General features: G+C 38.0%; 2 protein-coding genes across 9 annotated transcripts in view; both read left to right on the top strand.

The window, feature by feature from the left end:
• The window catches only part of MTM1 (myotubularin 1), a 40283-nt gene extending 36983 nt beyond the window's left edge, over positions 1-3300 (top strand). For 2 of the 4 annotated variants that reach the window (XM_079319028.1, XM_079319029.1), the window contains exon 15: positions 171-3300. In XM_079319028.1, the coding sequence (XP_079175154.1) occupies positions 171-335 (165 nt within the window). In that variant the 3' untranslated portion in view covers positions 336-3300. Of the gene's footprint in view, positions 1-167 lie in introns of all 4 variants that reach the window. The other 2 variants (XM_079319031.1, XM_079319027.1) reach the window with 1 other exon arrangement.
• The window catches only part of MTMR1 (myotubularin related protein 1), a 44239-nt gene that overhangs the window by 2095 nt on the left and 19093 nt on the right, over positions 1-23051 (top strand). The window contains exons 1-13 of one of the 5 annotated variants that reach the window (XM_079319022.1): positions 3435-3705; positions 6394-6499; positions 8992-9015; positions 12580-12655; positions 13500-13594; positions 13805-13912; positions 14316-14417; positions 15097-15180; positions 15749-15898; positions 16640-16828; positions 17260-17445; positions 20402-20608; positions 21378-21470. In XM_079319022.1, the coding sequence (XP_079175148.1) occupies positions 3569-3705; positions 6394-6499; positions 8992-9015; positions 12580-12655; positions 13500-13594; positions 13805-13912; positions 14316-14417; positions 15097-15180; positions 15749-15898; positions 16640-16828; positions 17260-17445; positions 20402-20608; positions 21378-21470 (1557 nt within the window). In that variant the 5' untranslated portion in view covers positions 3435-3568. Of the gene's footprint in view, positions 1-3434; positions 3706-6393; positions 6500-8991; positions 9016-10287; positions 11239-12579; positions 12656-13499; positions 13595-13804; positions 13913-14315; positions 14418-15096; positions 15181-15748; positions 15899-16639; positions 16829-17259; positions 17446-20401; positions 20609-21377; positions 21471-23051 lie in introns of those variants that run through there. The other 4 variants (XM_079319025.1, XM_079319023.1, XM_079319026.1 and 1 more) reach the window with 4 other exon arrangements.

Here is a 23051-nt window from a genome sequence, read left to right as displayed (position 1 = left end):
TTGACTTTGGGGGAGACAGCTGGAAGGCAGAAGCTCTCAGCTTACAGCAGTGAGTATTTCTGTTTAGCTAAGACTTGCTGCATCTGCCAGGAAGCCCTGGATACTCTAGTAGCCTGTGTATAAGCAGCTGGAGTGAAGTGCTAAGACTAACACGGATCTCTTCCTAGCAGCCAAACCCCGTGGAGCAGCGTTACATGGAGCTCCTCGCATTGCGTGATGATTATATCAGGAGACTTGAAGAGCTTCAGATCACAAATAATTCTAAGATATCCAATTCATCGGCCTCATCAACATCTCCCTCACAAATGGTGTCCCAAGTACAAACACATTTTTGAAGAAAATACTGGCTTCTTTCTATACTGTAATAGCAAGTGGTGCTTAACATAGATCTATAGCATAAAGAGGAATATTCTAATGCCTTACACTAGACTGTCCTAACACAAATTATTTTAGACTGTCTTCATTTGAGGAGGACTTCAAAGCAAACCCAACTCTTCAATTACGTGCCTTTCACAACCTGTGGACTGGGAACATGAATCAACTCATAGCTCTAGAGGGCTTTAACAGTTACTTTGGTAGGTCTGGTACAATGAAATTAAATTGATGTATTGTTTTTGTAATAGTGCTTTATTACATTTTAGGTCATGTTTCTGTAAGGAAATTCATCAGTCTTGTATGTCGTGAATAAACACAATAATGGCAACAGGAATACTCACATTTTAAAAAATTAGGTATGACTGTATTCCTGTTAGGAATACATTCATGGATTTCATGAGAGAAAAATAAATTCTATTGCAAGATGTCAGAGAGAAGTTTTGAAACTTTGATTACCCGAGAATTCCAAATTTTCCTTTTTTAAAATAAATAGAAATATGGAAGGCATTTCACTGATATGCTTCCAAATAAAAAATTCAAATAGCTCAGTAGATATCAAAAGAAACTTTTTTATTGTAAATTGATTTTATTTAAAAAGAAAAACAAATGAAAGTTGTACTGGATTCTAGGAAGTTCTGTTTGGGCTAGCTGTTCAGCACTAAAGTACAGTACAAATTAGCACTGTGGGCAGTATTGGTTCTTTGGATTAATAAAGAATTAAATGTTTCCAAAAGAAGGTTTATATAATTAGAAACAGAAGCACAGAGACATTGCTTAAATATCCAGCAATAGCCATACTATTAAAGCTTCTGTTTTTCTTCTAAAAATAAATGTGCCTGTTTAAAGGAGCTTTTATACCAAAGTAGACAAAAATTCTCAGTTATAAATAATTTTGAAGACTTGTACATTATACTTTACTGTTTAATTTAACTCCTGTTTAACAAATTTATTCTAAAGTGTTTTAAGGGGCTTTGGTATCCAGGATTTGCATATGGTGTGTGCACTTACATTGAACATTCGAGTGAGCTCTAATTTCAAGCCTACCTTTCAGAGGCTTTTTGTAAATCTTTAAGGTGTTCCTTTCAGGTATTTTTAAAATAGTTGCAAACATTTCTTACCACAGCACAAACTTTGTTCATGATATTTAATTAATATTTTGCATATTCTGAGAAGTTCAATGATATTCGGGCAATCCAGGAAATATTGCAAATCCGAATCTGTAAAGGACTCTAATATTGTTATTTTAAAGGAAATATTTTGATGCTTGAGGCTTCTGTCATTGTAAATTATTGTACATGTGTGGTGAGTTTTGATCTGCAAGATATAACAGGATTATATATAAATTTTGTGTGAGTGTATATAATATAGTTTATTATAAATTCTTCAAGTTTATAACGTGTAAATATTTTGCATATGAAAACTAAATTTAAAAATATAATTCCGTAAAATAAATCAAAGTTTAGAGGACATTGAATATTTAAATCAGTATTTTTTCAAAGGAATAAAAATATACCACCTCTGGATTTAATTCAGTATATGCACTGAGTTGCACTATATTTTCAGGGAAGTTCAGGGCATACGTTACATAGCATGTACGTTCTAAATATGCAGAATTATATGAGTTTTGTCCTCTAAATTTCATTTTCCCATCTATGCTCTCCAGTGTGTGTATCCAAAATAACAATGTTGTCCCCCAATATTGACTTGTTAAGATAAGATTCATTACAACAGATGAATGAAGAAGGATACTCAGTTGTTCATTATATATTTTACATTTTGAAAGCTATGCATACTCTGGTATATTTGCCTTCTACTTACTTGTGGTTTATTAAAAAAATGCTATTTTTCTTAGAATATTTAAAGTTTCTGCATTTGAGTTTAACATATTGGTGATGTCTCTGAGCGGTGTGAAAAAGTTCTGAAAATCTAATAGTTTTTACTGTGTAAACGCTACTTGATAACCTATTACATTTGGGAGAGTGTAATATAATGGAAAGGATCTTTTTGCACTTACTTCATTACATATTACTTTGTTCCTATTACTCTTCAGCTGAATTTGTCTTTGAAGCTCTAACATGGCTCTATGCGGGCTTGGAATTTTTCAAGTCAGCAGATAAGTGTTTTGCTTTTACATATGAGACCAAGATGAGGGTGATTTTAATCCAGTATGTTCTGGAAAATACTAGTTGTCAATGTAGGCATGCAACTTATCAATGCTAACAGAACATCTCTCTCCTTCCCTGTAACCGGCTGCTCTGGGCTGTCATTCTGCACAGATCTTCTGTTCTCTGTGCACTGTAGCCTGTTCCCTGCCAGAAGCACCCTGAGGAAGATTCTGAGGTCGTGAAGAGGAGACTTGCAGGTGCTGAGTGCCTTTTCTAGGAGGGGTGAAAAAGCAGAGCTGCGGTGTCAACATCACCAGCAATGAATGCCCAATATCCCATAGGAAATGTCAGTCTTGGAATGCTAGTTTACGTTTTTGTATTCTTCCTTCTGTGGACATGAGGAGAACAAGCTAGGTTTTGTGCTGGGTTTCTGTTAGCTACGTAGAAAGGTTATTTGTTGAATGCCTTCTTTATTTGCTCTTGCCTTACCCTTACCCCAGCATCACTGTTACGGCTGTACCCAAGACATGACTTGTGTGCTACCTCCTTCTGATGTATTGTTAACCTCTGCCTCGAGTTCAGGTGTTGTGTCGCAGCGAGCGTTATGTCATGCATGAGAAAACATGATCTGTAACAGCGCAGGATCGCCTCAGTGCTACCGCTTCCTCCACTAACCGTGTCGGCCGCTCTCCTTGGATACCGCGGGACTGCTCTGGAGCCGGACCCTGTGTGTCAGGCGTTGTGTCAGAGGGAGAGCAGTAAACATCATCCGTCTGCCGTGTATGTGCGGGAAGGGGAAAATAAAGGTGTCAGTGCTGAACACTCTGCCTCCAACAGCCCTTTTCCTGGCGCGCCGGCCCTGCGCCGTGTCTCCGTGCTGCGGCCGGAATGGGCGATGGGCCAGAGTTGCCCGGCCCAGCCCCGCCGCCCGCCCACTCTCACGGCGCGGAGGCCTCTGGGAAAGTGCCGCCGCCAGGTGACAGCCGTCGGCGCTGCCGGGGCCCCAGCGGGCTGGGCTGAGGCGGCCGGGCCGGGGCGCCGCGGAGAGGCGGGAATCCGCCCGCCATCCCGGCGGCGCGGCCGGAACCATGGAGCGAGCGGCGGCGGCGGCGGCGGCGGGGCCGGCGGTGGAGGGCGGTGGCGTGAGCCGACGAGCCGTGCGGGCGGGGGGCGCCGCGGCGGCGGGCGCGGGCTCGCGCCAGCCCAGCACCGAGACGCTGGACAGGTGAGCGGGACGGCTCCGGGCGGAGCGGGCGGTGGGAGAGGACGTGCCGCGGCCTGCGCGCCCCTCGGGGCTGGGCGGGGAAGGCGGCGGGCGTCCCGCGGCCCGAGCCTCAGCCGAGCGCGCTTCCCCGGCCTCGAGGCGGCCTCCCCGGAACCCCTCCGGCCCGAGAAGCTGCGGTCTGAGGGCGGCTGCTGTGCAGCGGTGGATGGTCTGCGGCGGGAACCGGCTGTTGTCAAAGTTTCCTACTCCGCTCGCCGTGCGCCGGCAGTGCCGCCGCCTGTTTGGCTGAGGCGGCCGCGGGGCTTTGGCCCCAGGGCTGGGGCAGCGTCCTGCAGACTTGGGCTGAGACCGTGCGCGGGTTTTGAGTCTCTTCCCGATTGGTTTGGGGGTGGTTTCCGTCCGTGTATTTAATCTGCAGAGGTGGGACTGTCCCCAGGCACCGCTGTGCCCCCTCAGTGTGCGGTGTGCCCTGGGGTGCTGGCTGGGTGTCCGTGGTTGTGGGTGTCCCTGATGTCTATCTGTCTGTAAGTGTGTGCGGCAGGTCCGCAGGGTCTCACCAGAACAGGGCCAGGTGGCACCACATCTCCTCCGGCTGCCGCTGGCAGAGTTATTCTTTCACTCAGAAGTTTCCAGCTGAAGGCAGACTTCAGAACTGAGCTTAAAAATCGTTAAACCTGGAGTAGAAGTGAATGGAAATCTCACCTTCGTGAAAACTAAATAAAAAAGAATTTTTAAAACCAGTGCTAGGTTCCAGTCTCTGTATTTTCTCTTTTTTGTGTTAGGAGAAATCGGGGGGCTTACATCATTCTAGCGAGGATGGAAGTCAAATGTCCATTTTCTGTCATCAAAACATACACCTTTGTATTGCTTATTAATGTACTTTCTTATCCTGGTTTTTATCCTCGGTTGTTCTGATCTTGCTCTTCCCTGGGCCAGTTATATGTCCATTTGTCATACAGTTTACTTGTTTGCCAGTACGGTTGTATCAGGCCAGGCTAATGTGAGTGACTGCAGATGAAGTAAAATGCAAAAGCAGTCAGTCCTGGTGTGTGCCTTACTGGTGCATGGGGAGAAGGCACATTGGTGTAATCAGTGTTCTGTGGAACGCTGGTCTCAGGGGATAGTCCTTCATTCATATGCATTTTCCTGCTGCTGTTAGCTCTGTTGATGTAGTGATATCCATGAAGATAAGCCATAGAAAAATAAATCGTTTTCTTAATTAACAAGTGAGTGCTTATTTGAAAACAAACTTAGGCAAGCCCTAAAGAGCTACACTGGAAATTAAAGAGATGTGAGAGAAGGAAAAATAAATGAGGTAAGAAAGGGATTACTTTAGGATTTAGGTGTTGGCCTCTTTTGCAAAACTTAAGTGAAGAGTTCTGTGAGTAAATTTGGGTTCCTGTTCAGCACTAACCTGAGAGTTATCTTTGTTGTTCAAGCAGGACTATTATAGATGTGTTTTAGTTGCAAAACAACATTGTGAGATCTAGCCCTGCATAGAATGTGCAGGTGGGGAGAAAGCTATTAAAATTTATCAGGAAAGTTTTGAAAGATCTTCTATTTCAGATGTGGCATTGTTGCATGGATCTGTGCCTTAAACCTAGCTCTAGTGCCAGAATTAATGTAGGGAAAGACCTCTTGTCAAATAGTAATTGGTCATCTAAGGCTGTTACCCCACCCTCTTAATGTCCGAGGTGTGGTGCACCTGCTGGGTGCTGCGTTTAAGTATATTCAGTGTCATGGAGCATTCATAGAATCCAAAGCTAGTTTATCAATTAACTACAAAAAAACTTAACCCTTTCTTTCTGTATTTGACTTCTGAATAAGCATTCAGTCTGTAGAAGAACACAGCTGAATTGTTTGAGGGAAAGTGGCAGTTATCTAAGATATCAGCTGAGGCTGTGTTAACACTCAGGGAACAGTTCCCTCTGGCATTTGCAGTTTTTCCTTGGATACTGGTGTGTGTTGAAGGAGACCCAGACACTTCAGACTGTCATTGCTTCTTCCTCTCAGTACTGCATTACTTGTGAGCAGCAGTAGTTTAGGGGACTTTCCTCAAATTGCATCACCTGGGGTTTAGTGTGGCTCACATGCTTTAGGGTTCTTGTAAACACCCTACACTGTACAATTGGGTGCTGTGGCATAGGAACATCCACCCTGAAAATTATCCAGGGTTTATTTCATGAGTTGGAAAAAAATGCAGCTAACTGTAACTAAGAAAACACGTATTTTCAACATTTAATATATAATACAACATTATTATAGTTTACATTTTTTAATACTAGCATGAAGTAATTTAATTCTGACGATTTACAGAATAATTGGGACATATTAATAAGGTATAAGGAGTTTTCTTCTCCTTGGCCAAACTCATTCCATGGATGGTTTTAAGGAAAAAGTGTGTGAATGGTAAAAATTACACTGGATAAGGAACAGAGCATTTTTCAAGTTCCTAGGACCCTAACCTCGCTTTTAACCTCCTGACAGCTGTGTCTCTGACATGATCTAGTAAGTTTTTTTTCCTAATTTGTTCAATAAAATAGTTGCATTCTGCCCACAAAGCAAACTAAGTATTATGATGTTAGTGATCACTTATAGTGTTGCTTTCTGGATCTGCTCAGTTGCTGTGCTGTTCAAAGTGCACATTTGGAATTACTGCTAAATATTTTGAAATTTCTGGTTTTGTAGCCCGACTGGATCCCACGTGGAATGGTGTAAACAGCTGATAGCTGCAACCATTTCGAGTCAGATTTCAGGGTCTGTCCCATCAGAGAATGTGTCCAGAGACTACAGGGTAAGTGACTTGAGGAATGCAATGATTTGTTTTAAATACAAGAATGGACAATTGGGAAGGTGGTAAGTACTTGAGTGATCACTGAGTGTTTCAGAACTAGAAACATCTCATTATGTGTAGGAGTCTTTTGAATTTGCTTCCTGTTTTCCTCTGTGTTTAGAATAGTGCTTTTGAACTCTGGAATAAAAATTGACAGAGAAGTGAAAGAAAATTTTTAAAGTTTTGAATAAAACACCAAAAATGGGTTGTCTTTGATTACTATATAAAATAGTTGGTAAAGTAGATTATAGTTACAGGTTGAAATGGTTTCTAGTGTGTGTCATTCAAGGTACAGAATTGAACTCCTCAGATTTCACAAAAAATAAATGAATGTCTTTGTTACTTACAGGGGACATAGTTGAGTGTAATTTTTTATGGGGTTCCTCCAGAGACACAGAATTTAACGTTAAACAAACAAGTCACCTCTTTCATTCCCTCCCAGCAACATTTTTATCACTAAGGTAATGACTGCACAGTGTGGTTTCCCTGAGTTCCACTGTGCTTTTGTGCCCCTGTTCTTTCACTGTCACTGGCTATTCCCTTCATGTGGCCACTCAACTCAGCTGTCAAGAGTGGAGCATGGGCAGTTTTTCTCCTCTCACAATGTGATGAAAGTTACCCATGTTTCAGTTCCCTTCAAGAAGCCCAATTTGCTTCTGTCTAGATCTGGTTTTTTTCGCTAGGTTGTATCAGTTTTATTGTCTTCATAGGGAATAGCCAAAGAAAGATTTTTATCTCTTGTTCTTGCTTTTTTTTAACTAGATTTTAATTCACATATGCTGGGTGATTACTAAGTATGTTGTCTGGAAACAGAGTATTTTAGATTGAGTGACAGCTGGTCAGATTCAGCCTGAGTTTGAGATGAGGCTACAAAATGTTTTTGACTGTAGTGTATTTAAAAGTTCATCCTCAACAGAGTCACGCTGTTGGTGCAGGCAGCAGTTTGGAAAGAGTAGTTCTCCCATACTACAGCAGCTGAATTGCAAATGCTTGCTCCAGGTCAAGGCAACATTTTTGATAAAACACTGGGGGAAACCTTGTTTTACATCTGTTGATGTTATATTTGCCAAGGATTTAATTTTAGTAAAATCCAAATGTGTAAGCTTGGTGTTCAGTTTATCTCTGAGTAGAATGCATTTCTCTGGAATGAAGAGCACTGTTTGATTTTGAATAACTTCTATTTCTATACCAAACTCATCACAGATATTATTTAATAGGAATAAATCTTTTAATGCCTAATTAAAATTCTACTTCATTCTCTGTCTCTGAGAAATGAAAGGAAAGGATTTAAGCCATCAGGTGATGGTTTAAATTAAGAATTTTTGTGAATAAATTGTATTCAACGTCACTGTATTGCTGTGATTTGAAATCCCATATTTGTATATAACATGATGTAATTTTTTATAGTTGCTTGCTCAATACCACCAACAGGTTCAGTTCCTTCATTGTTACTGTGGAATCCACCCATGAGAAGACAATGCCCTTATGTTTCCTTTGAGACATCTTTCTCTTTCCTGGGTCTTCATTACTTTTGGTTAGCTTGAATTCCTGTGTTTAGAGACTATCTTACAACTCAGAACCTTCAGGTCAGGTCGGATGTGTGTGTTTGCTTCTGGAGCTGTCAGGCAGTTCTGTTAGTTTGCACTGGATTTACCAGGAACTGCTTGATTCTTTCTTTCATCCTTTTTTTATTGGGGATTCTTTCTTTCATCCTTTTTTTATTTCATCCCTTTCATTAAATTAATGTGTTTGTAAAACCAGGTAAGTATTTTGATTGTTGTATCAAACAGCATTTCTCACGTTACTCTTATGTGACTTACCAGGGAGGAGGGAAGTAAAGAGGAAGCTAATGGAACAGTCAGAACTGGAGGGCACTGGGGAATCTCTTTATTGCTAAACCCTACAGCAGCACTGTGTATCTTCTCTGACACATGCTCTGCCTGCACAGTGTTCTTGAGTGAGAGGCTCATACAAATGAAAATGGGTCAGATTGTAGTTAGTGACTACAAACACCTTCAGAAGTTGAGAAGAGTTGTCTTTTTCTGAAAGGTCTGGTGCCTCTCCTTCATGGTTGTTAGTGCAGGTTTATTGTCTTCCATCTAGAAGGATTACCAGGCTTTTTATTCTCTTTTAACAAGAGCAGAGTGTAGCAGGGTAGAGGGGCTATTAGAAATGAATGTTTCCAAAGAGCTTGGAATTTGTTACGTCACTAAAATTAAGTGGCTGAGTTGTTCTTTTGGGTTTTTTTTTTTTTTTTTTGTTTAGACCGAAGCAGTTCTGCAAATGATAGTTACTAGTTCTGCATAATTTTGTTTTGTTCTTGCAAAATCCAGCTATAATTAAGATGTTTGAGAGTAGTATTCTTTTGAAAGTCTAGCAAAATAAGATACAGTATCTTTAACAAATCAAATCTGTGTGTTTCATTGGATAACATTTTATATTTTAACTAACAGGTGTACAGGAGGCCAGTTATACGGGTAAGATTACCTTTGGCTAGCAGTGAACAGCCTCCTACCTGTGTGTCTCTTGTGCTGTGTGAGATCTTGGTGTGTCAAGCATTCTTTACCTCATTAATGGGCTTTATGGACCAGTCAGACCATTTTGCTATGCAGTGCAACAGCTTCTTTGCCACTGAAATGCTTCATATACATTACAATGTTTTCTTGAGCAATAAAAGTCAATATGTAAGAGAGCAATATTTTAAAGTTATGTTATGAATGTGCAATACTAACTTCAGTTTTATTGCATTAGTTTTGACAAAATGGATGCTTGCAGTTCAGGTTTATGTGCTTCAGACTGCAGAGTACTGTGTTAGCAGCCCTAACATGTCTATGCTAAAGAATACCAGCAGTTAAAGCATTATGCCTGTGTCTGTCCTATTTAAATAAGTTTCAAATTCATGCTTGCTTTTGTACTTGTTTTAAATTAGTTGTTACAAAGCTATAATAGAATTGAAAGTTAGGCTTGAAGTTAGGAACTAGTGAATTGATCCACATCTTTTTAATGATAATTTTGAGACTAGGACTTGCCCATTGTTCATTGAAGATGAAAAAGGGCATGCCTTGTTTTCTTGCCCCTCTCTCTGAGTAACATTTATGGAGTGAGAAATGATCTGGATAGTGTTCTGTCATTGTTCATGAAATGTGTCCAACACTTTTATTCAAACAAAGATCTCTTGTTCAGTCTGAAATGAAGAGATTAAGTCTCAATGATTTCTTTTTCTCACATGCTGTTTACCTCTTTAAAAATGATGTGCTTTGTCCAATCATAAAAATCCACAAGTTGGTGGGGTTTTTTTCTTTTTAATAGATAGCGCATCAAATAATTAGTTTGAGTTGACGAACAAAAACTGGTTTTGTTCAGTTGTTTCCAGTTCTGTGTAAAGGCTTTGATATTTGAATGGTCTGCTCTGCTTCTTTGTCTTTCATATATTTAATTTTTCTGATGTATTTGCTCATTGTCCTGCTGGTTTTCTTTCAGAGATCACAATGTCTACTTCTTTTTGATTTCAGAAACAACATAATTATGATCTGAAATTTAAGTAATTTCTCTATAACACAATTCTACCCATACCTAAATGCCAGTAGTCGTTTATAGCTTGAAAAGGCTTTTTAATTACTTACAACTTTTTAAACTCATGTAGAGTTCAAACTGTCTGAAGATATCTGAAGAATTTCTTCTAAGATATTTCTTGAGGGTTCTGTAGAAATACTGTAAAAAGAAAAATTTGTAAATTTAGACTGAGGCTGATTTTACAGTTTGACCAAGTGAGAAGTTCTTTGCATTTGAACTGGGAAAATAGACTGTCATGAGCACAACTCTCCAGTTGCTAAAGAAAGAAGACAGAAGAACATTTTTGGCTGAACTTACTAAAACAATTCTTTCAACAACCCGATGACATTTGTGCTTCTCTCTAGTGTGCAAAAGGACCTTATGTTTATTAAAGAAATTTAATTAGTGTTCAGGATTTGTTGCCAATTGGCGCAGAAATAAATTAGCTTGAAAATGTGAATTGTTTGCATATTTTGCCATAAGTAGTAATTTTTGATTTTGTAAAGTTACTACTGGTCAGGTTTTAAACAACAACAAAGAAGTTGCTGGAAAGATATGTAAAACTTTAAGGTTGAGAGTTTAATTACAACATATTTTACACAGCAAAGTTTTTTTAGGTGTCTAGGTACTTCTATTTAATGTTGATCTGTTTTTTTTTCTGTGAAAGATTGCATGAGTTTTTCTATAATACTGCCATTGCAAGTTGTATTAATTTCTTCTATTGATAAGCATGTGGCATACTTGAAATTAATTTTCTTCATTGTAAGGTTATTTGTCTTAAAAAGACAGTGCATACTTTTATGTTCTTAATCTACTGACTCTTTTGTGAAAAATTGAGTTAATTTTTCATTTTGTGTTGTGCCAAGTAACATTCAAAGGATGGTGCTGATAGCTTGGATTCCATTCTATGGAAGGTAATGTGTGCCAGGAATGAAAGATTTTGGAAAACTAAACTGGGGTTAAAGTATATGCTGTCTTTTTAAGGAAATTTTAAAAAGGGAAACAAAAAAAAGATAAGATTCTGTCCTTTCACCTGTTGTCTGCAATTTTTTTGCTGTTACCTCTCTCTTGCCCTACTGCTGCCTCATGCAAAGCAGGAGATACAGGATGGACACAATGGCTATCATTCTGAAGCAGAACCTGATCAGGTGGCAAGTTTTACTCATCTTTCATTCATTAACTATGTAGCAAGGTACTATAAATTAGTACTCATACAGTGCAAATAAATCTTACTTTTCTCTTTCTAGAGAAGCCCTAGAAAGCATTTAGTGTGTAACTGGTTATGTGCAAAGCAGAGTTTTCTTGCAAGGTCATGTAGTCTAAAATGTAATACTGAACATAAGCACCACATCCACTTCTAAAAGAGCACATCCACCCTCAGTTTCTAAGCACTGGCTGTTTCTCTGCACGTTATTTTTTTGGTTGGATGCTTAATGAAAAATTCCAAAATTTTCCAAGGAAATCAGAAGCCAGAGATCAGCTAATTCTTTATTAGTGAGAGCTTGGGATAATCTCTTGGGAAGCAGACAGAATCTACCAATTATTTCTGCATGGGTCAGAGTTGCAATACAAGGGGAGGGTTAGTTGTTGTAACAAGTTACCCATTATGTTTATTCAGGATGTAAAAATTGAAACGCTAATAGTTCATCATTTTGACCTGAGACAAATCACTTTCTTACATGGTACTTAACAGTCCCATAAACCATTTTATGCTTTATTACAATCTTTAGTACATTGTAAATCTTAGCTGCCTAAAAAGGACCCAAAGAATCTGTCATGTATCCTTCAGCAAGAAAGGCATTTACTTCAGTGAAAATTTATTAAACTAACTCTTATTTTAATATTGCTAATTGTTCTTCTATACTTTATTACTTCAATCTTAAACTGAACATCTGGATCCAAAATTCCTATAACTTATTCCATAACCTGTGGCACTTTCAGTATTGATTGAAATAGAGCATTGTGGGCTGCTTCTTGCTAACAATATCACAAAGTTAAAATATTAAATAAAGTTTCTGCCATGTAATTGTCTCAGATGAAAATACTCAAGTATTAAATAAGCAGTGTTAGAATTAAAAAAAGAAAAATATAAAAGAGCTTTAAAATGTTCTCAAATAGATAAAATACCCCAAATAGTACCTGTATTCAGCAAAACACTAACAAATTATTAATTACTAATTTGGGCTGATCTTATTATTCATATTTTTGTATGCTATATATAGCTGGCTGTGAAACTAATTGTTGCATAAATGCTTTGTTACTAATATGTTACTAACATATATGTCTGTTATATTTATAATACTAAGTTTTGTGATTGGTTGTTTTTTTTTTTTTCTTTTACTGTGGTACTGTTTAGTACAGTTGTGTGATTTTTAAAAAGCCACTTCTTGTGTTCCAGTAATCTGATAATAAAAGTACTTTGCATTAAAATATATCGATGTGGTACAGATGGAGAGTGAGATTAACTCACAATTTTGGATTATTGCCAGGCACTGCGGGATGGAAACAAACTGGCACAGATGGAAGAGGCTCCACTTTTTCCTGGAGAATCAATCAAAGTTATTGGTAAGTGTACTACTGAGTGCCACACTGAATACTATTGAATTGCTAGTTTGTTTAAAAACAGAATATTATTTCATTTTGACTTTTGTTCTTTAATTTTATGCCATTTAAGATTAGCTGATCAGATGTGGATTTCTTTTCTTTATCTTTGAAATCCAAGTGTAGGAAGGAGAAATCAGATCCAGAGGATGACTTGCTCCATATAGATAATTTTTATTTTCCTAAGGATTTTTTGTTCCACAGAGGTGTATGTATTGTATTTCTGCTTGGAGATGCCAAGGATATGTCATAGATTCAAAATTCTTATAGCAGGAAATATGAAGTTATGATAAACTTTTTTTCTAGTTCCTAATGAGATGTATTTCACTTTTGTATGTGGTGGCAAGCTCTGTCTTAGCAGTCCAGTACTCGGCTAGGAAAGAATATTAGCAAATAAAACTGAAAACAAAGATATGGACATAGAACTGAATTACTTGGAAATCAGATGCCTGTGGATCAGTAATTGCCCCTTTGGGTGCCCTGTCTTTGGGGTGAGTGAGAGTACTCTGCAAGGCAGAGAATGAGAGCTGCCTGCACCTGGGGTACCTGCAGATGCTGGGGACCTGCCTGCCCTTGCTACAGCCCTCCCCAGGTGCTCAGGAGGTGCTGAACAGCAGTGGGGCTGAGGAATTTGATTGCTTTCATTGTTGAGATAAAAACAACTTTGCAAGAATAAACTTTCCTAAAGAGATCAAGCATCAAAGTCTTAGGGAGCTGCCAAAATCTTGTGAGTTTCAAATGAAAATAGGTTGTTATGGAACAAATGTCTACAGTAGTAAAACAAAGCTTTGTTTCATCTGTTTTTCAGCTAAGGATGTTATGTATATCTGTCCATTTATGGGAGCAGTCAGTGGTACACTCACAGTGACAGACTTCAGAATGTTTATCAAAAGTGTTGAGAGGGTAAGACTTCACTATCTATCTATCTATAGTTTCCAGTAGGAATGTTGCTAAAGTAGATTTCAGAAAGTGACAAATTCATTGAAGTGTGATGTTTCACAGCAGTCTGTTCAACAGGAATTACTGTTGGCTCTAATGAAACACCCATGAGTGAGATTGATTTCTATTTCTTCTAATGTAGTAAGACTCATTTGTTTTATATACCAATTTCAGGATCCACCTTTTGTTGTTGATGTTCCCCTTGGAGTTATAAGTAGGGTTGAAAAAATTGGAGTACAGAGCCATGGAGAAAATTCATATGGCATAGAAATAGTTTGCAAGGTAAGACATGGTAGAGATTTACTAATATTAAAGTATTTTCATTACATTTTTCTGTAAGAAGAATCTGTCAGGCCTTGTGCTGTTTTTCTGTTTGATCAGTTCCCTGTATTTGAGTCATGCTTCATTTATTTCAATTCCTTAATGATACTTGCAGTCTTAAACACTTCTGCCTTTTGTCTGAAGAGTGAATTCAAAGGAAAGGTGGTGATTTTTATATCAGGCATCTCTAATAACAGTCCTAGTTATCTCATATAAATGTTTAGAGAACTGTGTTCTGCTGGAGGTTACATGATGTCAGTGACTTAGTGTTCTATATATGCCTTCATTCAATTGAATGTCTTATAACTGCTTTTTCTTTTTTTTTTATTTATCATAGAGTAAAACTATAACTTATTTTTGGCAGGATATGAGAAATTTGCGGCTGGCCTATAAACAAGAAGAGCAGAACAGACTGGAGATCTTTGAAAACCTTGTAACACGTGCATTTCCTGTCTCTAATGGGCTGGTAAGTCTTGAGATGGAGAGGAGGCTGTCACTGGCTCTCCTCTTTTGAGAGAAGAAAGGAAATACAAAGGCTGTATAACAAATTTTGAAGTGTTGATTCATAAAATCTATTGCAGAGCAGCCAGGCCACTCTGACCTTGTGTGCACTTTTTGCATTAATTCATGAAACACTGCTGTGTCCTGCTATTGGTGGAGTGAATTTATACATAACCCTAGAGATCTATGTTTGCCTAATGCTGCTGATTAAAAATATGTATGTATTTTCTGCATTATTTTCTGCAGTAGTTTTATCTAATACAATAAATAGGTAAATTTAGTCTTGTTATTAGTTAGCTGAAGGATTCTATTTCTTTTGCTCGTGTGGGTAAAGAGCTGGTTGGGATGTAGGAAACCAATTTTCTCATCTTGGTATTGCCATAGATGTGTTGTGTGATCAGAGGCAAGTAATTTCAATTTTCTGTTTCCTATCTTGGTTTTGTTAACTTTAAAATCATACTTAATGGGAAAAACTTATCTTCTTTCTAGCTGAGTGTTTTCCAGCCATGACTGAAGGTGTTATGGCTGCTGTTTGGGAGGTTTAGAGGTGCTAGATTTGAAATATTGGAGCATTGACTGTTTTGGAGTTATTGTGCCTACAACCTGTCAGGCAGTAATTTATGATTTTGTTTTATTGTTTTTAGCCTCTTTTTGCATTCAGCTATAAAGAAAAGTTTGCTGTTAATGGCTGGAAAGTGTATGATCCAATGGCAGAATATAAGAGGCTGGTAAGTTACAGAATACTTGGTGTATTTTTTTTTTCTCCATCTCCCCCATAGCCATTTAAACAAGGAAAAAATGTTACAGAAAACTCATCATTTTCAGCTCTTGCTACATAAACTGACTGTCTACATCTCATGATTAGATAATAAAATGCAAGTGGTCTGAATCTGAGTGCATTGAGCACCTGCTAAAGTTGGTGGAGATACAGGTGCTGAGTACTTGAGCAAATTGATCTAACTTAACATGGTTCTGAAATCCACATTTTTCAAGTGCAGTTTCTACAAAACATAGGCTTTATAAAAAATTGGATTTAAATAAGCATCACTAAACAGAAGAGTGACTGTAGTTTGTAATTTTAAATCTGCATTTTCCATAGGGTTATTTTCCTTATCAGTTTAGTAGGAAAGTCTGCCATTGGTTTATGATTCAGTATGAAGATCTAAGTTTATAGCTTATCTTAAAAAAATGTGGGCATGCCTTTTTTTAAAAGTATGCAGCACATAAATTTTGTCCCAAACTCAGGTATGTAAAGGTCTAACTGTAAAAGTGCAAAATTGTTTTGTTTTCATACAGGGCTTGCCCAATGAGAGTTGGAAAATATCCAAAATTAACAGCACCTATGAGCTTTGTGATACATATCCTGCTCTTCTTGTTGTGCCAACCAGTGTAAAGGACGATGACCTCTCAAAAGTGGCAGCATTTAGAGCAAAAGGGAGAGTTCCTGTAAGTGACATTTGTACAAGAGGATATAAGTGGTTTAGAAATTTGTAGCTTTTAAAGAATAATTAGTGTTTTTTTAGTTTTTGTTTTTTAAGTAACAGTGGGATGGCTTCCTTCCTGAGATGGGGTGGGGTGGGGGGACAAAGAAAGAAGAATTAGACTCAATGGGTTTAGAACTGAAGGGAATAACTCAAGTGTGAGTTTAATTGCCCAATTACTGTGCTATGTAGTAAGTTTTTTGTTTGGATTAGCAATTCTAGGCCACAATGGTATCTGATGCTCTGGCATGTATTAGCTCGTGTTCTGATTAGGAGTAGAATGTGTCATAGCCATACTGCTTTGCTTGAGAATAGACAAGGTAGCATTAGAACCCCTTTAAATATGCTAGATCATGTTGGTTTTCATGTTTTGCAAGGCAGTGTACAGGTCCATAGTCTTCTACATGGAAGCGTTTTTTATTCCTCCATTGCACTATTTTTTTTCCAGTTAGAGTAATATAGGCTTAGTTGCTGTTACAAATAAAAGTTAAGATGTTCAGAGTCACTCTGTATTTCAGGCTCAGTTTTGGGATGAGCAGTCAGTGCTAGTGTGCTGTCAATATGTTTTTGCATCAGCCTGTCCTTAACTAGCATTTGTTGATTTGCCAGGAAATAAAGCCAAGTAGGCAGTGTGATTATCTAGTTGTTCTCTGGCCTGCTGCTTTTAAAGAAGTATAGTAAATTAAATAGTTTTTTCTTATTCCAGGTGTTATCCTGGATTCATCCTGAGAGTCAAGCAACAATAACACGATGCAGCCAACCATCAGTTGGCCCAAATGATAAACGTTGCAAGGAAGATGAAAAATATTTGCAGACAATTATGGATGCCAATGCTCAGTCACATAAACTTATCATCTTTGATGCCAGGCAGAATAGTGTTGCAGATACAAACAAGGTAGGTTTGTATCATAACTGGCATTAGTTCATCAACCTTATTACAAGGCCGAAGCTTGAGCTAAATATCAGGATGTGGAGAACCTGATGTTGAAAAGAGATAAGAAAGGGTGCCTAAAGAGACCAGGGGAAGGAAGGTAAGTTGCTTGTATCATTTTGGAAAGGCTGGCAGGAATTAAAGGCAGCATGAAGATATGGCTGAAAAATTATGCATTAGAGCTCACAGAAATTCAAAGCTTTCATTAATAAAAAGGGGAGGGTATAAGGAGGATGTATTATCAAATGTAGCCTATTACAATTAGAATCTCTTTCACCTAAAATAATCCCTTCTCTCAGAAAATCCTGAAACTTGAGTAAAATAACTCTCTCCACCTTATACTTAAGTCCTATACATGTTCTTCTCATTGTCTGTTTTTACCTTTTGAATGACAGGCTAAAGGTGGAGGATATGAAAGTGAAAGTGCCTACCCAAATGCAGAGCTGGTCTTTCTGGAGATTCATAATATACATGTCATGAGAGAATCCCTGCGGAAACTGAAAGAAATTGTTTATCCTACTATTGATGAGACTCGGTGGCTGTCAAATGTGGACTCCACACACTGGCTGGAATATATAAGGGTAAAATGCTTTTGATGTGAAAAATCAATTACTTTTTTAAACTATGTTTTTAAGTTGCATTTCTGAAAATATTGCTGAAATAATGTTGAATCAGAATAATCTTGTGAAAAAGTAACTTTTAAATATAGGATTGCACTTAGAATGCAGCATTCTAAGCATTCCATCATAACTTAGGATTTCTAGTTTTACATACTGTTAGATAGTGAGTTAATTCCTGATAACACAGTATCATATTTACTGCTGTGTTTTATTTTCTTGAGAAGGAATGTTTGTGGGCAGTCCAGGGTTATCCCTTGTTTGGAAGAATGCACTGGGAATTTCAAAATATATTTGAGCCATTGCCAAAAGGACTTGACTGTGAATTTCAGAGTCTTTCTCATCCTTCCCTCCTTCTGTGCAATGTTACAGTTTTTGTGGTGAGCACCTACATTTTCATGAGCTGTTTGTAGCCAGTCATCTATCAGGTTACCATCCACCTTACTATTTAACAGAATATTAAAATAAATCATTACCACACTCAGTTTTACAGTCAGTTTCACTAATCCTTGGAATTATTTTAGAGTAGATTATTTCATTACCGCGTTCAATCCCCTGTTTATGAATTATATGGATGGAGTGTAATTTGTTTTATTAGCAGCTGGCTCAAATAGCACTCATGCAAAACACGTTCAGGATCATTCATTAGTTTGACTCTGCTAAGCAGTGGCTGCTGACAACTGCAGAAGAGCCAGTAGAGGGAGCAAACACAAAATGAAGTCAAATTTAATGATACTTTGGGAACAGTTTAGTTTTTTTGTTCTCTTGAATTTGAACTATTTGAAACAGTTCTGGGGATCTAAATATCTGGAAACCTTTTCTTGTCAGCCTGGCCTTTCAGAGTCATCTGTTCTATGCTTGTGGTCACCTTGCATTGCCACTGACTCTGATGGGGTTCCTGGATTAGGCATTGTCAGAAATGAACTGTGATACCACTGTCAGACAAGTGGCAATAGCATAGTGATTGGAAATTTCATTTAATTATTTTGGAGAGTTGACAGGTGTGACATTCTACACTGACCTGTCCCTTACATGCTACTTCACTTTGACTTGCAGAAACTGCAGGCTGATTTCTTAAAAGCTGCCATTATTTTGTTAACAGCGTTGATAGTATCTCTGAGATTTTTTTTTCCAAGAGTTCTTTGCCTTTTGATTTGGTTTGTAATAGCACTAACAATCCACAGCTTTATTCTTAACACATCTACTGTTTTCTGAGCTCAAACCAGTGTGGCTGTGTCCCAGTTTAATGCAATGCATTACTGGAAACTCACCTTCCAACCCCTTGGTAACTACAGTGCTGCAGAGATAGTCTAGGAGTGTCTTGTGAAGGCACCAGTAACTCTCTGTGTGTGAAGACAATATTAACAACATGAGTAGAGGCACTTGGTGTTTGTTGCACACCCAGAGTATTTTCTGTCTGAGGGTAGAACTTGTACTATTAACAATTTTTCAATTCTCATTTTGTAAACCTTTCCAAACCAACTGAAATACTGTCCTGGTTACCAAGTTTTGAAAAATCTGTAAAGAATAATAAATTTGTAGAGGAAGCCATTTTCTAAGCTGTTGTCCAAAGTGGAATAAAGTTCTTCACATACTCCATAGATATTTGCTGAATTAATAGTGAATGTGTTTTCTGTCTCCCATTCTCTGCTCATTTTCTGTACCTGTTCTGTTGTTTATTTCCAGCTGTCTTCCCTTCACAGGCATTTGTGCTCTCTTTAAAGCAAGCTATTGCATACCTGTACGCTAAATAGATTAGTTTTCTGCTTTTATTGAAGACCAAACTGTTTTAATATTAATGCAGTAGAGGTTTCTAATTGAAATAATTGCCAATTAACTGATTCAGAACACAAACTCTGGTCTCCCATAGACACTTTTATACTGTTTATTGATATTCCCCTCTGGCATCCTTCAGTTCTACCATAAAAGATATGCTCAATGAAGGATAGCATCAATGGAAACTGTCTCTAAAACATGGTTCTTGAAATAGATTTGAAAACTTGTCTTGTGCACAGCTTCTCAGCAGATGCTGGCTTTCCTGCTTCCCAGAAGGTGTTTTTGCATGCCTGGGAAAAGTGCAAATATTTTGCATGATTTCATTTTCTGATGTTGGAATACAGAATATGAATTCTTCTGTGGTCCCATTTCTAGTGGTTGTTTTCTTTCTCCATGTTTTTCAGTGTCATGATAGGTCATGGTAGAGACAAGTCTTAACCAGGAGACAGATCATTTAAGTTTTTTAAAAACTAGAGGGTGGCATCAGGGAACAAAAGAGATGGGCTTTTGAGTGGGGAGAAGAGTAACAAGTTCATACAGGTGACCTCAGACCTGTACCAGCTCTGTCCTGTGCATTGCTCCTGAATCAAGACTATTGATGGTCAACTCAGAAGCTGAATACAATGTATACTTCATGCAGAAACAAATCAGAACTGCTCTCAGCCAGGGGTTTCTGGGTTGGTTTGTGTGTTTTCATACAGATTACAGATTAGCTGGATGATTTGTCTCTTTCCCTAAACTCAGTAGTTTCAGTTAAATTGCAAATGGAGCAAGAAAGAGTGATTGAATAATGTGAAATGAATTTTTAAAAGCCTCAGAACTTCAGCCTTTGGAATAGATTACAGTATTTGTGTTTTTTCATAATAGTACAGAATGTAAATTAATTTAGAGAAAGGATTCTCAGGTTTGTCTGTTATGTGATGCTAGTCCTGGACAACAGAGTGCACACAGTCTTTGTACCTCTAGGAATATGCATACCACTGTTTGGAAATCTCTTAATTTAAAGCATTGTCATCAGGACAATTATGTAATTTATCTGAAATTTTAAAACATAATGACTTAAAGAGTATAAATTAGGGTTTTTTTGGGGGGAGTAGGGTTTTGATAGTATTTAATATGCTTGTTTCTTCATTTTTGTTTTAAGATGCTCCTTGCTGGAGCGGTAAGAATTGCAGATAAAATTGAGTCTGGTAAAACCTCTGTAGTGGTGCACTGCAGTGATGGCTGGGATCGAACTGCACAGCTCACTGCATTGGCCATGCTTATGCTGGACAGCTATTACAGAACCATCAAGGGCTTTGAAGTTCTTGTAGAGAAAGAATGGATAAGTTTTGGACATCGATTTGCAATGGTAAGCTGGAAATTTAGTGTGCAGTTTGTCACTTTCTGGGCTTTTACTTTGAATAGCACAGTTTTTCACAGTACTCTGCTGCATTTTAGTTATTGTCTCTGGTGTCCTCTTAGTGGTCTGAGTGTGTCAGAGAACTGTAACCCGTTCATTTTTTAACAGAAAACCTCTATATGACATAATATAAAATAAATATGAAGTGATTTGAATGCAATGGTGAGAAAAAGTTATGTGGAGTTTTTATGAGAATGAGGGATTGTAATTTATGTTACGGAGCTTATGAATGGAGAACCAAGGAAAACCATTAAGGTTTCTAAAGTGTTAAAATGGCTGGAGTTATTACTCTGATTTAAAGTTGAAGTGTTTATTTTAATATACGGGGTAATGGAGAATTAGAATAAATTCTTACAATGTTCTGTGGGCTCTGGCTCTTAAGATGGTTTAGTAGAAGTGGCTTGCAGTTATGACAGGTGGATATGGAATAACCATTTTTTCAGTTCAGTCTTAATAAATTCCTACCAGTTTTACCACTGATAGAAATCAGTGGCTGTGCAGTAGAAGATGGGGAAGCAACAGGTAGAGCTTTCCAGCTCTGCTCAACAGTGAAGGCACGTTCCTAAGGGAATATTGGGATGCGTTTTCAGTAGTTGAGAAATGCAGGTGAATATTATGGAAGACTTGCCTGTCTTGTTCACCACTGGAACAAGCTTTTCAGTGTTGGGATGGTACTGCACACACACCAGACTGAAATGAAGTGTGCTCTGACTTGCAGCGAGTGGGACATGGAGACGACGATCACGCTGATGCTGACAGATCGCCCATCTTCCTGCAGTTTATTGACTGTGTTTGGCAAATGACAAAGCAGGTAAGATGCTGAAGAGTGTGTTTCTGTGAGGTATCAGTCTTTGGAAACATAATTTGTGTAGGAGAACACATTCCTTTACAGAGTAGTAGCATGTTTACCTGAAGTTGGCTGCACTATGTACACAGAGGGAAATTTCTGTTCAAAGCATGGTACAAGGAGCTAGAGTAGACATTTTGTCTTGAAATCAAAATACCAGCAATTTTTTTCAGTTTAAAATAGGCTTACAAAGGATTTGCTGTTTACATAAGAGTTGTTGTTGAAATAAATTATTTGTGTTGTATGCTCACTTATATGGATTTATATTGTCCTTAAGAACCATCAAAAATCTGGGCTGATTGTTGACTGAGAGTAGTAGAAAATTCTTTTATATATGTCTCAAATGTGAACATTTTCATCCTTATGTATACAGAACAGTATTTGTACCACACAAGCCTGTTCTCTGATAAGTTTTCTTACTTCCATCACTGCTCTTCTCTCTAGATCAGGGGAGATCTCTGAAATCAGTGATTCTTAAGATACCAAAATATTCAGCTTCTCAATTTTGTTTTGAAATATTAAATTATTGAATGGAATTAGTCTTCTTTTTCCTTATATGTGCCTCCAGCAAAAACCTAAGTTTTTTGTGCTTTTATGTTGCCGTTCTTTCATGGGGTTTTTGAAATAGGTTGTCCACATGAAGGCTTTATTTCCAAGTGATGTAGAGTTCTTGGTGCTTGATTCCTTTGGTTTTTATGTTCCCCTCTATCTTTTTTCCTTCTTTCTTTTTTTTTTACCTTCTTGAAGCCTAACATGAATGTGTGCTTTTATAGTAAAAGCTGTTATACTGAAGTCTCTATAGTATGGGATTTGTTTTGAAGGGAGGAGGATATTAGTTTGGTTCCATATGATCCTAGCACTTCCAGATCTCTTACCTTAGTCTTCTTGTTTTGAATATGGTTCTTAAAACTTACATCCTAGTTTCCAAGACTTCTATTTGAAACAATAATCTTTGGTGTTTTATGAAAGTTCCCTGCTGTTACACTGGGCTCTTGTCCAGGGAGTCTTGTAGACTTTCTGTCTATCTGTATTTCAGCATTAATGTGCTGTTCAGTATGGCTGGAGAAAATAAATGAAAATTTCTCTCTCTCTTTCAGAGGAAAGCTAATAACAATAACAAAGAGGGCAGTTCTATAATAACAATAACAAAGTGGGGCAGTTCTAAACACCTGATAGGAATAAAAGTCCTCTGGGGAGATCCTTAATTGAGAGCAGCCTCTTCTATTTTGTGGTTTCCCTTGCTGCCTTCTATTTCTTGCTATAAACAGTTTAGTTCCCTCTAGTTTAGAAAAGAGAAAGCGATGGGGGCAGAGGGGGAATCTGTGAAACATTTTGCCAATACCACATCTGTTCAAAACCTGGATCCAGAAATTGTTCTGAATTTTATGAACAGCAGTGATATTGAAAAATCATTAATGTTGCACAGGAAAAAATAGAAAAAGTTATTCTTGAACGGTTCTTGCCCACTTATTTTAATTTTTCAGTTGACTCGAGCACTTAGAGAATAGATGTGAAGACTGTGATTGCCTTGACACAGACCTTTGA

This window comes from Erithacus rubecula, assembly GCF_903797595.1.
Source record: "Erithacus rubecula genome assembly, chromosome: 15".
Taxonomy (NCBI): domain Eukaryota; kingdom Metazoa; phylum Chordata; class Aves; order Passeriformes; family Muscicapidae; genus Erithacus; species Erithacus rubecula.
The sequence above is the reverse complement of the archived record's forward strand: the minus strand, read 5'-3'. Positions and strand labels throughout refer to the sequence as shown.